Source organism: Drosophila virilis, chromosome 4, assembly GCF_030788295.1.
Source record: "Drosophila virilis strain 15010-1051.87 chromosome 4, Dvir_AGI_RSII-ME, whole genome shotgun sequence".
Taxonomy (NCBI): Eukaryota; Metazoa; Arthropoda; class Insecta; order Diptera; family Drosophilidae; genus Drosophila; species Drosophila virilis.
The window spans coordinates 25,063,256-25,079,356 of NC_091546.1; the positions used below are offsets into that span (position 1 = coordinate 25,063,256).

General features: G+C 39.0%; 4 protein-coding genes across 5 annotated transcripts; 1 reads left to right on the forward strand and 3 right to left on the reverse strand.

Annotated features, from left to right (window-relative positions):
• Positions 1 to 851: 851 nt before the first annotated feature.
• Positions 852 to 4,667, reverse strand: Arglu1 (Arginine and glutamate rich 1). Of its 2 annotated transcripts, none has more exons than XM_002057729.3 (4): positions 4,284 to 4,667; positions 3,950 to 4,222; positions 1,652 to 1,735; positions 852 to 1,583 (listed from the first exon to the last, which is right to left on the reverse strand). In XM_002057729.3, exons 1-4 carry the CDS (start codon positions 4,665 to 4,667, stop codon positions 1,416 to 1,418), a joined length of 909 nt encoding a protein of 302 aa, XP_002057765.1. In that variant the 3' UTR covers positions 852 to 1,415. The 2 variants fall into 2 exon arrangements, 1 of the variants encoding a protein (XP_002057765.1); XR_011416783.1 differs by having other exon boundaries at positions 1,462 to 1,583; positions 2,194 to 4,222.
• Positions 4,668 to 4,873: 206 nt separating this feature from the next.
• Datp (purine phosphoribosyltransferase family protein Apf) lies at positions 4,874 to 5,420 on the reverse strand. Its single transcript, XM_002057728.4, has 2 exons — positions 5,206 to 5,420; positions 4,874 to 5,150 (listed from the first exon to the last, which is right to left on the reverse strand). Exons 1-2 carry the CDS (start codon positions 5,376 to 5,378, stop codon positions 4,874 to 4,876), a joined length of 450 nt encoding a protein of 149 aa, XP_002057764.2. The 5' UTR covers positions 5,379 to 5,420.
• A 78-nt stretch (positions 5,421 to 5,498) lies between these two features.
• On the forward strand, positions 5,499 to 7,596 carry LOC6633961 (uncharacterized). The gene is made up of 2 exons (XM_002057727.3): positions 5,499 to 7,339; positions 7,401 to 7,596. The coding sequence occupies exons 1-2, from the start codon at positions 5,720 to 5,722 to the stop codon at positions 7,509 to 7,511; spliced, it is 1,731 nt and encodes a 576-aa protein (XP_002057763.1). The 5' UTR covers positions 5,499 to 5,719; the 3' UTR covers positions 7,512 to 7,596.
• On the reverse strand, positions 7,523 to 15,966 carry LOC6633960 (ATP-binding cassette subfamily G member 4). Its single transcript, XM_002057726.4, has 10 exons — positions 15,805 to 15,966; positions 11,614 to 11,993; positions 9,778 to 9,948; positions 9,582 to 9,718; positions 9,374 to 9,519; positions 9,078 to 9,316; positions 8,605 to 9,015; positions 8,280 to 8,380; positions 7,856 to 8,217; positions 7,523 to 7,796 (listed from the first exon to the last, which is right to left on the reverse strand). Exons 2-10 carry the CDS (start codon positions 11,978 to 11,980, stop codon positions 7,655 to 7,657), a joined length of 2,076 nt encoding a protein of 691 aa, XP_002057762.1. The 5' UTR covers positions 11,981 to 11,993; positions 15,805 to 15,966; the 3' UTR covers positions 7,523 to 7,654.
• Between the last annotated feature and the right edge of the window lie 135 nt (positions 15,967 to 16,101).

Consider the following 16,101-nt stretch of genomic DNA (forward strand, 5'->3'; position numbering starts at 1 on the left):
ATTATTATTTAATTTTTTAATTTGTTCTTTTTTTATGCATATATTATTTAAACAAAAATAAAAAAAACAAACGCATACGCAAATGTGCGTAAAAGTATTTATTCTCTTGGCGTTACTTCTCTGATTTAACTTATCTAAAATAATTAAAATAAAAACTCTCAAGTGCAATTATATAAGCTGTAAAACTTTCTGCATTCTTCAGCTGCTTATGAATGTTCGGGATTGGCAAAATGTTTGACCTGCAAACAGAAAAAATAAAAAAACCTACAAATCGAAAGACTTGAAACTGAAAACTGTTGGCTGATGTTGATTTGAATGGAAATTTAATTTGGCACGCATAGCTTGATGCTAGCAATCGGAAAATATAATGAAAATATAATATAATATATATATATTGCATACATTGCATTCAACAAACAAAAATGAACTAATTTGTGTATATACATACGTATGCCTATATACTTATATCATATGTGCTAGCATAACCAAAGAAACAAGCTGGAAAATTATATATTATAATTAACGATCAAATCTTATTAAATGTTATCAACAAAACATATATCAAGAGAATGCATAATAAAATGAACTTTTTCAAGACTATAATAAAAATCTATAAAAAAAAATCGGAAACATATGAAATATAGCTTATTTATTTATCTAAATTTTACAATTGTTTATGTTTGACATATAAATCACGCCGAGTAATGTGAGTATCCGAAGATGTTGTAACAACTCGCTTCTCGTCTTGGACATATTCTCATGTACTTGGCTTCTAAAATAGATATCATAAGGTTATTGACTATGGAAAGGTCCCCAAAACTCCAGCTTTATATGAAGAAAGAAGTACACAATTTTGTATACGAAACGCTTTATTATCAATTTTGTTTAATGTTTCTTGTAGCAAAGGTTTGGGAGTACATTTTTCGCGATATCTTGTTGATGTTTTGCATATTTTATAGCCTTTTATATATATATATTTTAGCCTTTTGCAACAATATGACGCACTACACATATTCATTCGACTCACATATGTATCGTATGTATAAAAGATTTAAGTAAGTTGCTAGCATATTGTTCTATAAAGAGCTATATAATATTTAAATCGAAGAAGTTGGCCATTTGTTTTTCATTCAATAAACAAAACTAGTTTATAAATTTATGTTTGCCTGTCTGGATGTCTGCATGTGTATGTAGTATGTTAAAAACATGGGTCAACCTAATAACACCTTGCTTGCATTCAAAACAATCAAACGCTTTTCAAAAACAAATAAAATATAATTACAACAATGAAACCCGTTCGACTGCTTTTAATCGCAAGCAAGGCGACAAAACGTGGTTTAAGAAAAAAAATAAAACCAAAAAAAAGTAAAACAAAAAAGGACAAAGGGAACGCCCACTGTGTGCTGAAGGACACCTCATAACGCGCCCGGCTTCAGGGAAAACGATAGCTTTGGTCTTGAATTATTTTTGCCCAATATGACCTTTTGCTCTTCCTTGACGCGTTTCTCTTGCTCTTTGCGCATACGTTGACGCTCCTCATCCATCAGACGCTGTTCCTCAATGATAGCTAAACGTTCTTCGGCCTGTTTTATAGATTTATTAGATTTCATTAAAGACAATTAAAGGATAATCGTAAGCTATTTTGTCTTACCAATTTTCTTTGCGCCTCTTCGATTTTGCGATTATTTTCGGCCAATATTTCTTCGAGCTCTTCGCGTTTTTGCTTTTCCTCCTCCTATAAAACCCAAATAAAATGGCGTATTAATAATTCAGATTTAAGGCTTCACGAAATCCTTAAGTCTAGTTATATTTATAAAGAAACGGTTTCTTTAACATCGGTGACGCAATCTTAGCGGCGACTTTGGACGCATTTTTATCAGTTTTTTTTGTTCTTTTCTTTTTTTTAATTTTCGATGGGCTGCATAAATATGTATTAAATATCTAATTTAATGTTTTACAATAAGTTACATAGAAGATATTGGTAGAAAGTAAAAAAACATTTAGTAGTGTCTAAAAAAAAAAAACGTTTAAATAAGAGTTGGTATTTTTTGTGAATTTAATTTTTAACAATAAGAGCACACAACATTAACAAATGTACTTTAACTTGATTTTTTTTTTAAATATGATATTCTTTTTTTTTTTTGATTTTTTTTTTTTTTGATTTTGTTTTTGTTTTGTTTTGTTGCTACTTACTATTGAAATAGTTCATTTTTCCAGTTTAATGGCTAAATCATTTTGTTAATTTTTGGCTTTGCTGCGAATTTGCATTTTGATTTACGGTATTCAGCTACATAGTTGTTTAATCAGAATTACATTACATATTGTGTTTAGAAAACAAATAAAAAAAGCGTTTCGATAAACGATAAATGTTTGAAGAACAAACATACAAAAAATTAACATTTTGGCACGACAACAACAACAAGTACAGTCATACCCATTGACAAATGGTTTATCCGGCTTATGAGTTACGATAACAATCTTAAGTCTGATCAGCTTTGGTGTTCCTATGACGAATGTTCCTAGAGGGAGAGCTTAGAGTCCTTAGAGTCTTTTTTTTTTTGTTTTGTTTTTTTTTTTTTGATATTGTTTATGCTTTTCGTTACATTTGAAAGATTATTGTTCACACTTTAAGACACTTCAGTTCGTTAATCCATTTTGTTGTTTCACACGTTTCGTATGCTTAAGGAACTCACTCACCCGTTTATTGGTATGGATAGGCCCCCTTACGGGATCTTTTGAGGCTTTTGGCATGCTGCGTACAGTTGGAACTAAGCTAAGCTATGCTAAGCCCGCCCCAAAGCTTGGCCAAACTGTACTGGCTAACGGTTCTAACTTTACGACTAGACAACTTTACGTACATATATATGTACGCGATACGTATGTATATGTGTGTGGTACATCTTGAATCTCTCCTAGAAAGCTGTTGCTCTCATCCGTGTGGCCGAATTCTCTTCGAAGCTGGCTCCGGCTTAGGTTCGAGTGTGGGGCGGGACGACATATACAGTTAGGTATATGTACAAATTTACATGTTTTTATTACGTTCTGCTTGTTTGTTGTGATTGTGATTCCCTCGCACAACGCGTCAAACACACACACACATACGCACACACACCTAAACACACGCGCGCACACCCACACACGCATTCGATAAAAAAGCATTATCGCGCATTATGTAACAACAACAACAACGAGTTACAGAAACCAATCAAAATAAAATTGAACTGATAGATGAAGCTAATGCATGTAATGCAAAAATAGAATTATGCACTTTTGGGACGTCAAAAACTGCAAGACACATTTTTTGGCTTTAGGGAAAAATTTCTTTTTTTTTTTTTTTTGTAGAAAAAATAAATAATAATTACAAAAATTATTTGGCAAGAGGAAATAGGCGAACTGTGCAGCGACGTGGCCAGAGGCTCAGCGTGTTGGTGTATGGATGTGTGTTGCGGCAATGAACCGAAAAGTTACCAGTTAGCAGACATGAGCGAGGATTAGTAATTAAAAGTGAAATGTGTTTTAGCCATGTTCTTGATTCAAATAGAATATAGAAGTTAACATAGAGTCAGCTTAAAGTTAGCCGAAGATTCTTAAGGTTTATAGTTAATTTAGCATTCTATGAAGTAAATTCAATAGCCAAAATAGCGCAAGAACATGGCTGTGTTTTATGATGATTATTAAATGGAAATTAGTAAAACTCTTATACAAGCACACACACACACACCCAGGCACACTGATCCGTCAGAACCCAGCAATTGCAGTTGGTAATTGGAAACGTCGCTACACAATTTCGTATGGGGGTTTTTACAAGACGACTGTTTGCAACTGCTGTTTGTTTTGTACGTGTGCGTGTTTCGGTAGTAGTTGTCGGAGGCTGTATATTGTGCGTGTGGTAGTTTTGGTATTTGTGGTAGCAGCAGTCGTCCAGCGAAATCTGAATACGAGCACCTACCTCGCGACGGAGTTCTTCTTCGCGTATCTGTTCGCGCCGCCTCTCCAGCTCTAGCATCATATCACGTTCCATTTCCGCTTTGGCAGTGTCGACACGTCGGTTCACCTCCTGTTCGATTTCATCGCGTCGCTTTTCGAGCTCCTCCTCGACACGCTTCTTAACTAGCATTTCGATGCGTTTGGCCGCCTGCTCTTCGATTGTTTTCTGCTCGGCTTCTTTTTGCCGCCGCTGCCGTTCCATTTCGGCCAGTCGTTCCACCTGCAGTAAATTTTGCTGCAAGTAAATTTGTTTAGTACGCAAACCCAAGTAATAAGCTAGTCAGCAAATTGTTTACTTCATCCAGTTTCTTAAAGCGGCTGCGCTTGTGTCGGCTGCGTTGCGTCTCATGATCCGAGTACTGTTGGCTATCACTACTTGATGAGGTGGAGCGTTTGCGGGACTTAGAGTGCGAGTGCCGGTGATAGTCTCGCTCTGTGTGTGTGTGCAGGTGCGTGTGCGTGTGCCTGTCGCTGCGGTGTCTATCGCGCTCTCGCCGGCCGTGTTGGTTAATCTCTGTTGATTTGTCTCTATCCGTGCGACTGCTGCGTGTGCAGCTGCTGCGCTCGTGCTCGTGGTCCCGATCCCTGTCGCGGTTGTGTGACTTACTTTTACTGCGTTTCTTGTGTTTGCTTTTGTGATGACGGCGTTTCACCGAGGGACTGCGCGATCGTGAACCCATTATTGTATATATATATATATACTATATGCTATATATATATATATATTGAATCAACAAAATAGCCCTTTTTTTTAGTAAATTTATTGAATGCTTTGCTCAGTTTCTCACAACAAAATCAATCTACAGATGCCTTAAAAATAGTGTTGCATATCGTTAAAATGCCGTACTTTAGCGACATCGCTTGCAGCACTGAATTTGTGGTATTTTTATGGACATCCGCAGCCGGTCCGATTCTTATCCATATTCAGTATAATTTCATGAAACTTGTCTAACATCACTTGGTTGTCCTTAAAGCCAACGATTTCCTTTGCCGCTTCTTTGGGCAGCCATTTAAGTTCGGTGTGCTCCTCGGAGAGAACGGCTTCTTGGTTTGGATTTCGAAGTTCTGCTAGCCAGTAGATAACAACCTTGGGCTTACCTTTGACCTCATAATTTAGTGTAAGAGGCTTATCACGATAGATAATCAAATCTTTTTCATCGTAACTTTATAACAAAATTAATTATTATTATGCTCATTTGTGTACTCTTACGCACTTACCCGGCTTCTTCCTTTGTTTCCCGCAAGGCTGTAGTGAAGTCATCTTCGCCTGGATCCACATGTCCCTTTGGCGCGCTCCAGTGGAAATCACCATATGAAGCTCTTAAGAGTAAATATTGAATTTCTCCACATAAGCGCCGAAAAAGGACAAATCCAGCAGCTCTCTTTCCCATTATTCTTGCCCATTAACCAATTGATAACTGAGTAGTGTTGCAGAGTGTGTGAATATAACGTTCGGGAGTTACCTACTTGGTATATAAATTTGTTTCATATTTTCAGATGGTGACAATGAATAAACAAAAACAAATAAAATTTATACATTAAATTATAAATGTATAGCCTTGCTGGCCATTCCCCTGACCAACGAATAATTAGCATAAAATGTGCCAAAAAACGAATTTAAACGAATTTATTTGCATGCTTAACAACACTGGTTGACTATTTTACATTGGACTTGCTGCGCACGTTGTCTTTATTAAAAAGGTTACATAAAAATATCAAAATTGTTAAAGAAATGTTTGCTCTACTGCGCCGTTTTGCGTGCGCATCCATCACATATAGTAAGAAGCCATGTCTGGCGCGCTGCTATGCCTCCTTCACGCCAAGGGATGTGCTGCGCGAGACGTCGGATGAAGCCGGTACGCTGCTCAGCCGTTTTGCCAAGCACATAGCCATAGAGCGCTACAAGTGTGAGGAGCACGTGCTGCCACCTACGGAGATACGCTACTCCGACTATTTTCCTATAACGGATGAACGGTACTTTAGACGCTCTGTAGAGAAGACGCCAGCCTCGCAGTTGCCAGCATTGATTATACACGCCTCCAGCTATCGGCCCAATGCAGCGGCGCCTATGTATGCCATGGCATTAAACACGCTGGATGCGCATGCGGCAGCAATGCTGAAGCAGATGGACACAACTACTATGTTGGAGACACTCTACGCATTTTTGTTCCTCATGCCAAACTGGCTAAAGCGCACGGATTTCTATCACGCGGCCATGCGACGTCTTGCAGAGGAAGCGCCTAGCAGCAAACAGCGGTTTATGCAAATCTGTTTCTACCTGGGCCTTCAAAAGCAGCAGCAGCAGAACGATTTGGAGACGCTGCTTGCCACACAGCTTGGTGAGCATTTAGCCAGCTTGAGCCCTCTGGATCTGGCCCTGATCAGCAATGCTGCCTACAAGACGTCTACGTTGGTGACAGGCGCTGTGCGTGAGGCTTATGAGGCCGCCCTATTGAATGCAATTTTGAATCTAAAGTTTGGTCCGGACAACGACGCAGATGATGCGCTGCTTATTTGCTACATCAAGGCATTGCGGCTCCAGCGGGTGCAGGATGAACGCATCTGCCAGCACCTGCAGGGCATCTGTCTGGAGCCTGCGCAGCTATTGAAACTGCAGCCACGGGGCTTAGCGCATATATTCGCGTACTTTGCCGAGATGCAATGGGATCAAGCGGAATGCATGCACGCACTTGTTGAACGTTTATTGCAGTTTAAGCCCAGTGAGCTGCGTGCCAAGGACCTGGCCACATTCCTGTGGAGCTGTGCACAGCTTAATTGCCCGTTGACTACCGCACAGCTTAGGCAACTGGAGGTAATTGCCTTGCGCAAACTAGATCAAGGCGAATACGATTACTTTGCCGACCAACTGGTTGACACTTGCCTCTCCCTGTGCATCATGGGCCATCACTCAAAGGTACTCTTTGATGCGGCAGAGGAACTAAAGGCCTTACAACGCCAACGTCAACGAGCACAACCCAAAGTAGACAGCCGCTTGACTGTACTGCGATCCGCCGTTGCCATCGAGCAGCCCAGCTGGACGGATGTCAAAAGGGAGCAGGTCTTTAAGGAGCTAACGCGTGCGCCTGGCTATTTGCTAAAGCAGCGCGACGATCTGACGGCTTATGCCAAGCAGCTGGCTGCAGATGCCGACGTGGAAGGTGTCGACCTGGTCTGCCCCATTGCTGGCATCAATTTGCCTAGCTTGCGCGTCCAGACACTTGGCGAGCAGTCATGTATTTATTACATAGAGCTGCTGACGCCGCAACAGACGCTGAGATTCAGTCGAACGGCGACTTCTTTGTTAAGGTTAAAAAGAAGACTCCTGGAATCGCTGGGCCAGCGCGTTGTACTCGTGAGTATTGAACTTAAAGCTAGAGCTTTTAAAACCAACTAACGTATTCCAAACCACGCAGCTTCATTCTGGTGACATGGCGTCCAATGCGCAGGCGCTGCATCAGCTTTTGGAGCAAACGACAGTCGCCAAGAACGAGGCTGACCAGGCGGTGCATGGCGTCAACAATTGAAACGTGTGATATAGAGTCTATATGAATAGCTTTAATTAACAAGTTTTTAATGTAATTAATTTAGTAAAAATAACACTAAACGTAATGTTCAACATTTTATGTATAATACAAGGGGGCAAGTTTATTCCTCGGAAAATCAACGCTCATCTGATCGACTTGATCTTTGCTTTAAGCACAATATAGGCACCCAGCCGGAAAAGAAACGTCATAGCGCACAGTGCTATTATATCTGTCCAGAACTTATCGCCAGACATAGTGATCTCCTCCAGAAACTTCTTTGGATATCTGCAAAACAAAAGAGCATCAATAAATCTGTTTCAAGATTCATAAATTCAGCCAATTACCTATAGTGGCAGTAGGGCGCCTCGTTGCACTCCAGAACGCCACGGTCCAGTCCATAGATGGCAGCTATGAAGCCCTCAAGGCCGTAGCGCAAATGGGATATGTTACTGCCCCACTTCAGGTAACTGGGCAGATCGCGCAGTGTGACGCCAAAGCCGGCAAACATCATCATGGGTATAGTCAGCACCGGTGCCAGGAAAGTGCCATTGACCACATCGAACCAGGCGCCAATCATAAGGCCAATGCTTTGGCCCACAAACACAATTAACAAACTGATGGAAAAGAACATCCAGAAGCGTACCCATTCCAAGGGCTGATAGCTCCATAAATAAATAATCACCGAAAACAGGAAAGTACTGACAAACTGCAAGGCAAATGAAATTGTTTTTAAATTCAGTTCTTGCTTAAATTAAGTGTGGAACCCACCGTTATGGGCAGGTCAACAAGCGTCATGGCAAAGTAGTACGCCTTGAGAGAGTACCAGCGATTAAAGTGCTCCTTGATTAAAATCGTCATTTCAATGGGAACTAGAACGGAATTATACAATATATTAAGAGCAAATATATAATATATTAAGAGAAAATTCTTTGATTTATTAAGAAGAGCACTTCATATCTGTTTGAGCAATTCAGACTTGGCTACGGCTTAACACTTGTCTTAAGTACGAATCATTTCTAAGGACTTCAGATCAAGCCGACTTGGAGCCTCGCATATGGACAACGATGTCAGTTAGCAATCCAACAACACTTACATGTCAGGACCGTCAACATCATGGTGGTCATCGAATGATGCATCAATATGGCAAACAGTAGATTGTAGTTGTCCAAAACTCGTGAGCCCTCTCTGCCCGCACGATCGTACATGGCGCCGTAGAGTACGGCCACAGCGATGTTGACTCCAATGCGAAGATGTGTCATTGTCGTATCGCGACGTGCCTTGATATAACCGCGTCGCAGCAGCACAGAGCACTGATTCGTAAAGCTGGTGTTCTCGAGGGAAACATTTTTGGAGCGCTTGGGTATGGGATATTTGTGGATGAGCGCCTCGGAACGCAGCACGGCGCCTGGATTGTTAAACCAAGTCAAACAGCTGCCATTCTCCGTGGCACTCTTGAGCGTATCGATCTTGTCGAAGCCGTACTCGCCGCAGGCCAACTCAATAACTATCGAAAGTATGGAAGGTAAATTGTTACCTGCATAGGAGTTAGTCTAATGCGGCACTCACTGTAATCAGCTGGATTGTGGTACATGGGGCATGGCAGGTCCACCGATTGCAGGAATGGCACCAGCTTCTGGGTGCCGCCTTGGTAGACGCAGTTGCCCGCGGAGAGCACATAAACCTGATCGAATATTTGGAATAACTTGGCAGTGGGCTGATGTATGGTACAAATGATGGTGCGACCCTGGGTTGTCAGTCGCTTTAACAACTCCAAGACTTTGGTGCAGGAACTGCTGTCCAAGCCGCTGTAAGGAGACAAGATTAAAATGGGCTCCACAACTCCAAGTGGCTTAGACACTTACGTCGTCGGCTCGTCCAGAAACATCACAGTGGGATTATTAATCAACTCCATTGCAATGGATAGCCTCTTCTTCTGACCACCGGACAGGCGCATGGTCAGCGTCTGGTCGTGATCATAAAGACCGAGCAGCAACAGAATATCTTCAATCTAGAAGAAGCATGTCAATCTTAGACGTCACTCTCATGGAAATACTTTGCCTGTAAACTCACTCTGCTCTCCTTCTCTTCGTAGCTGACATTCTCACCCAGCTTGAGGTCGGCGGCTATGTGCATGTTCTCGCTAACCGTCAGCAAGGGCTGCAGTCGATCATCCTGTGTGATGTAGCAGGACATGCGTCGAAACGAGGCTGCATCGAAAATGCTTTCAATGGGGTATAATTCTTTAAGCTTAATATTTGCTACTTACGCAAATCGCGTCGTCGTCCATTGAGTCGTATGGAGCCATCCACGCCGGTCGTCTTGAAGCCGGATAAAGCGTCGAGCAATGTGGATTTGCCAGCTCCAGATGGTCCCATTATGGCAATCAGCTGGCTTCCTGGAAACTTGCCGCACACATTATGCAAGATCTCCTTTTCACCTGTTGACAACAATTTTCAATAAATATTCATTTCATGTCCTGGTTACCTCATGTGATATAGGCGCACGCTAGGAAAGGATGTGAAAAACTCGCGGCAAAGAATCGTGTAAAACTTATTTGCTCTTTATCCGATTGGCATCGAGCTTACTTTCAAAGATCTTTGTTCAAATTCACTTGAGTGGCGTTTCACACTTTTCGGATAATCAACAACTTCTTGTCGGAAATGTGGCTCAAAGAGCAAGTCATAAAGGCAACTAGCTAAGACGGTTCTGGTTCGAATCCTAAGCAAGCGTATGGGTATATTGTATTGTCTTAGTCGAATACAAAAATGAATATTCATAAAACCAATAAACTATATTCAAAATGTTTGAGGATCTAGGCTAAACACGCCTAATAACATATTAAAACTCACACTAAATTCAATCAGTTAGTCATTTTAAAACTCACAGTGCAATCATTAAGTCGAATCACATATTTGACAAGCAATTAGATGGTGATTAATGTAGTTAGAATCTTGACTTTAAATAGTCTGCTTAAATGACCCTTAGTTTGTGGTTAGCCAAGATGACAACTTGACTATTTTAATGGCCAATTTATATACTTACTAGAACTAACTATAAAACAATTAAAATTGTCGTAATTGCGCAGGTTGATTAAATGCAAAATCGCAACCTCGGATGACCTGACCAATTTCGCAATATTTTCTGCATCGAAATATAAATCAATTTTTGTATATTCAAAAGTTTTAGTTATGACAACTCAATTAAATACTTTTGCAAATCGAAGACCATCCCAATTTCTAAAAGGCTTCAATTGTTTTACAAAAGGCAAATTATATTTTTTATTTTATCAACTATTTATTTTTTAATGTTTTTCATTGAAAAGAAGTCTTAATAAAATTCACATCTATAAAGTTAAATTTGGTTTTTGAAAGGGCAAAAAAAAACCCGACACAATTATGCGATCGCATCATAATCATATTGTAATCAATTTACCACGGACAAATTACCTTTGATATAAAAGTTAACTATTTTAACTTGCTTGGACTTTGATATTAAATAGCTTCGCTAGCGTATTGGCAAAAAAAAAAACTAAGCTAAAACGAATGCTAAATGCCCTCTAATTACGGTAAGTAAAAGGCAGCACGGAGAACTAATTATAAAATGAAAATATATAACTCACTCTATAGATCCGAGCAAGCAAATTAAATTATTATTACTACTACTAAAATTACAACTATTATAAATATTATTATTATTTTCGGTATTGTAACATTTTAATTTACGAACTGATATGCTTCGCTCTCCTTGCAACTTTTGACAAATTAATATCAAGGCAGGCACAGGGACAGGGACAGGGGCAGGGGCTGGGTCTGGGGCAAGGGCGTCTTATCTAATCAATATGGGAAACAAAGAGCTGTTAAAAAAACCAGCTAACTGGTAGTAACTCGTATGTTTATAAAGCCTTCAAGAGACATGTGCCTAGGCAAGTCTGCTTGTTCCTGCTGTTTCGATGCGAGCATTATATTGATCAAAAAGTAGCCGCAGCTAAGATTCATAAAACTTAAGGCCTTTTTATTTTGGCAATCTTATCGGGGCATGTTTGCACTTATATGGCCGAGTACATATCGTAGCGGCCGCTGCTGATCGTAAAATTCTCACTCACCTCGATTGAAGCCCAATTTGACGGTCAGCGACAGCTCCTTGAACTCAATGTCCACGGGCTCGCGTGCCGGCAAATTGGACAACGCGTCCGTATTAAATTGTACATCCTCCTCGCCCTCAGTCTCAGCCACGGGCTCCAACGCCGCCTGCGGCTTGGCAGCGGCCACAACTGGAACGGCAGTGGGCGTCGAGCTGGTTGCCGTGCTGGTCTGTCCGTTCCGCCAGCTGTTGGCACTCGTCATGGGCACTGTGGTGGCATTATAGACACCGCGTCCCGCCTTCGATGTGCTGCTCTCGCCGATCTCAATGCCCAGTCCGATGCCGGCGGTGCCGCCATCGTTGAAAAACTGCTCCCGCGCCGATAGCATTATTTTCGATCAGCTTTAAAGAATTGAATTAAATTTTTATTAAGCAATTTATCTTATATTATTCATATTAAAAGCTAAAGGCAACTCTTCTTTATCATAGACTTTTCAAAATTGCAGATGCAGGCTCACTTTGAACTCTACCCAAAACTGGCATCAATCAAATATGGTTAAGTAATTGAAATGGTGGGGAAACCTTGGACCTCGGGGTTCTATTCGGCGGAGTTTTCGACAACTGATTTGATTTAAGCTTCGGTTCATTGTGCAAATAAATCAATTATTTATATATTTAGGTCAAGTTATAAACTAATTATAAAATCTGTTTTCGAAATAATAAAAGTGCCTTAGAAAGTATTAGATTAGCAATAAATTGATGCTTAATCAATTGTGTATGGTATAAAACACACTTTGGCTAAGTTCAAATTTCTTTAGATTATTTAAATTTTTTTCGAATTATTTTAATCTTCCATTAAACGTCTCATGGTGTGCAGCAGTGGAGCACTTACCACAAGTAATTTTAACATATTGTTGAGATTTTATCAAATATTAGAGCTACTTTATTTTTTGTTTTCTTATGAAAGTCGAATCGCACTTTCGGACTAAGATGCAATGTGTTTAGTTCGTACGACGCTTGATTGATTTTAGAATGATGCAACGGGCGTCATGCATCAGGGAGTTGTGCCACATTTTATTGGGGCAAGCAGCTAGCAGCTGCAAACGAAATTGCCAACTTAGCCAAACGGGTTTGACTGCGTGCCATATTGCACTTTGATCGAACGGCGACGATGAGCATGGCTCCAACACGTGTGTCCAGCATTGTGGATGACTACTGTAGCTCGCTTACCTTTGCACCTGTTCATTTTTAATTTGGCGACGCGTGCCACCCACTGCAGCTGTCCCGGAGCTGGAGCTGGAGCAAAAGTCACAGCGAAAGGGGTTTTATATTTGTATTTAAATATTTAGACGCGTATTTGTTTTTGTCACTTAATTACGCAAATGCCGATTGCAGTTGACGTCAAAATTATTCATAATATTTATTTGTTGTTTGTCAAGCTAACAAATCAAAGTGCAACCACAACTAACACATGAAATTGAATTACTAAAGTTGAAAATCATTGAATTAAGTTATTACACAAACTTTTGCCAGAGGGTGTGTCCTACTACAACTATTTTTACACACCTTACTTTAAATGATTCTTAAACCTGGCCTTCAAATATTTTATTTATTCAACTGAACTTTAAACTCGATAAGTTAGTTAGGAAATAAGATAAGTCTAAGCTGAACCATATTTGAAAATAGTTTTGGTTTTTTTTCAATAAGCGAGCATACGTAAATAACATTTATTGAGAAATTGAATAGTTCTATTAGGAACCAAAGTTCGAAGCCAAGCCTGGGGTCATTGTTTTGAGCCGTGCCTAATATATTATTAATTAACATATATTATATCAACAGCTACAACTGGTTGCTTTTTATGTCTATAATTTCGCGCTAACTGTTTAAATGCACGTCGGAGCACAAAAGAAATTGCAATTATCTGAAACAACCTCAATAAAATATTTAATATTTATATAAGTAATTGCAGCGCGCAATTTACTCCACTTTTCAGCACTTCTATATGTATACATAAAAATATATAATTGTCATTTTTTGCTTTTTGTTTTGTTTTGTTATTAACAAACAGCTTCATTCAAATGTATATTAATTAAATAGAAAATATATATTCCGTAAGATCAAGGTACAGCTGACAAAAGCAAAGCACAATTCATAGCAATAAGTATGCAGAATTGTAATTGTAGAAAAATCTTCTTGTGCCTATGTATAGTACAGGCACACGTATATATATTTGAATATGTAATGGCATCAATCAAAACAACAAAAGCATTGTTTCAGTGCACACATTATTAAATGCATATTGTAGGTTTGTAAATATATGTATTAAATAAACACAAGAAATGCAATCGTCGTTGCCTTGTGACGAAGTATTTGCAATGTGTCATCTTTAACCCGCAGTCGAACACCTTATCTGCGCATCATCTGTCTCTCCATCTGGATGCGTTACATGCAAAAAACATGTAAATTTCATCTAACATATGAAAGGTGTCAAATCGATAGCTGGCAGGGAAGAGGCAGGCACAGGAGCCTATCATCTATCATGTCTATTTACCTATCACTAATGGGCATTGCACTTGAACTAGTTGCAGCGAAAACAGTTTTACAGTCGGTGTCAATGCCCTTTCTTTATACATATATATATAAATACATATATATATATATATGTATATAGGTATAGCTTACTGAAGGGCTAGACTAAAACTACGCCATTTGTGTGTGACGTGCAGGTTGAGTCTTTATCAGCAAAATTTCAATATTGATTGACACTTGTTGTCATCTGTTTGCAGTTGTCTCTTATTGTTTGCATGCAAAAATTTCCGAAATCCGAACAACTTTAATTTGTTGTCATCATAAGTAGTTCGATAATCCAGAGAAAGAAGAAACCTGTCTCACGCATATTGGCACAATTTGCTTCGCGAAAATGTCGTGATTTACATTTCTTAAGGCAAAGTTTTTTGTTTTGATGTCTTTTGGAAAATATGCTCAAACATTATGAAATGTTATACATGCTCCATGTACGTGCCATGTATCTGATTATGCTGTTGTATGTATTGTTCGTAGCCACAATGTTTAGTTTTCTTGGCTCGCAAGGAAACCGGTTCAGAGAATCCACGGCGCAGCTCTAGAGCAGGAACATCATCTGCCAAACCCGAAGCTCAGCACTTTTTGAGAGCAACAGAATCAAGAGCAGAACGACAGCTGCTTCCGTTGGGCATCTGAATCAGAGCAAGCCACGAAGCATTGATCAAATCTAGAATCTTAATTTGTTTTACATTCTTAAATACGCTTAACAATGTGATAATTTTATAATGTGAGCTGCTCTAAAAATGCAAATATTAAAAAAAAAAAAGAAAAATTTGCTGAAAGGTTAATATACCTTTTGGCAATATGTAAACGAAACTAATCTTTGTGTTGCGATTTGACAACCAATTATTAAGTTTATATTTCAAAAATAATTTGATATTATACCGAGCATGAAGATCTTTGAGATAGATTATTTGCAGAAATTAAATTGCTTTATATAGAATAAATGCAAAGCTGGCCCAGAAATATAATAAGTAGTTATGTATATGCATAATCGATTTCGGTGATCATTTCTGATATATTTATAAACTGTTTACAAGACACTTTTTTAATTATCTAGTTAAACTTTATTTATGCGGACTATGCAGAAAGATAATTAGCTACAATGTAGAAATATTTATACAAGTATATTTATATTAAGATTTGAATTTTTCAAAATTCCAAATAAAATATAATTATTTATTCATTTTTAATGAATTTATTTGCTTTGCTTTGTTTTATAATAATTTATATAATTTAAATGTTTATAATTTTGCTTTGCATCAGCTTTAAAATTTGTTTATATTTGTATTTTATTTATTTTATTTTTATTTTTTGCTTTGCATCAGTTTTAAAGTATTTTATAATAATTGTATTTTATTAATTTTATTCTTTTTCATGATCTTTTTTATTGTATTTTGCCAAAACACCAAAACACAAACGAGTCTTCTTCGGTTTCACAATTCATTCCTAATTAAAATTGGATCCACATACGCGTCAAAACAATTAAATTGTTTTATTTTTGGGTTTCTTCAACATATATTACTACTTATTTGGCGTTGTTCGGCCGTAAGGCCTTTTTTGCACACAGAGTTCTAGTTCCTGTTCTTGCGTTAATTTGTAGATACAAGAGTTTCGTCATTTGCCTTACCCGTGCTTGAACGATCGCAGTTAATAAATGATATTTTGCACGTCGCTGGGTGTATGATATTTACGGTCTTTATGCTTATTATTTTTTCGCGCTCTATGCAAACCGCGTAACAACGTCTTCGATGTGACATCGGCGACTGGCGGCCAGCAAACAAATAATAATCCCAGCTAGCGCTAGCGATTCCCTCACAATTCCAGTAGAGTCAGCCCCAGCCGGTTGGCGAGGCCGACACCGACACCGAGACAGAGACCGAGACCGAGACGAAGACGGAGACGCAGACTGAGACTCATACAAAGA

Coding starts and splice junctions, on each gene's coding strand:
- Arglu1 (XM_002057729.3), bottom strand. CDS start 4,667: ATGGGTTCACGATCGCGCAGTCCCTCGGTGAAACGCCGTCATCACAAA. Junction 4,223..4,283: donor GCTTTAAGAAACTGGATGAA/GTAAACAATTTG, acceptor ATTTACTTGCAG/CAAAATTTACTGCAGGTGGA. Junction 1,584..1,651: donor AAGAGGCGCAAAGAAAATTG/GTAAGACAAAAT, acceptor TCTATAAAACAG/GCCGAAGAACGTTTAGCTAT.
- LOC6633961 (XM_002057727.3), top strand. CDS start 5,720: ATGTTTGCTCTACTGCGCCGTTTTGCGTGCGCATCCATCACATATAGT. Junction 7,340..7,400: donor TGGGCCAGCGCGTTGTACTC/GTGAGTATTGAA, acceptor CAAACCACGCAG/CTTCATTCTGGTGACATGGC.
- Datp (XM_002057728.4), bottom strand. CDS start 5,378: ATGGGAAAGAGAGCTGCTGGATTTGTCCTTTTTCGGCGCTTATGTGGA. Junction 5,151..5,205: donor GAAACAAAGGAAGAAGCCGG/GTAAGTGCGTAA, acceptor TTTGTTATAAAG/TTACGATGAAAAAGATTTGA.
- LOC6633960 (XM_002057726.4), bottom strand. CDS start 11,980: ATGCTATCGGCGCGGGAGCAGTTTTTCAACGATGGCGGCACCGCCGGC. Junction 9,317..9,373: donor TTTCTGGACGAGCCGACGAC/GTAAGTGTCTAA, acceptor GTCTCCTTACAG/CGGCTTGGACAGCAGTTCCT. Junction 7,797..7,855: donor GCGCCCTACTGCCACTATAG/GTAATTGGCTGA, acceptor TTTGTTTTGCAG/ATATCCAAAGAAGTTTCTGG.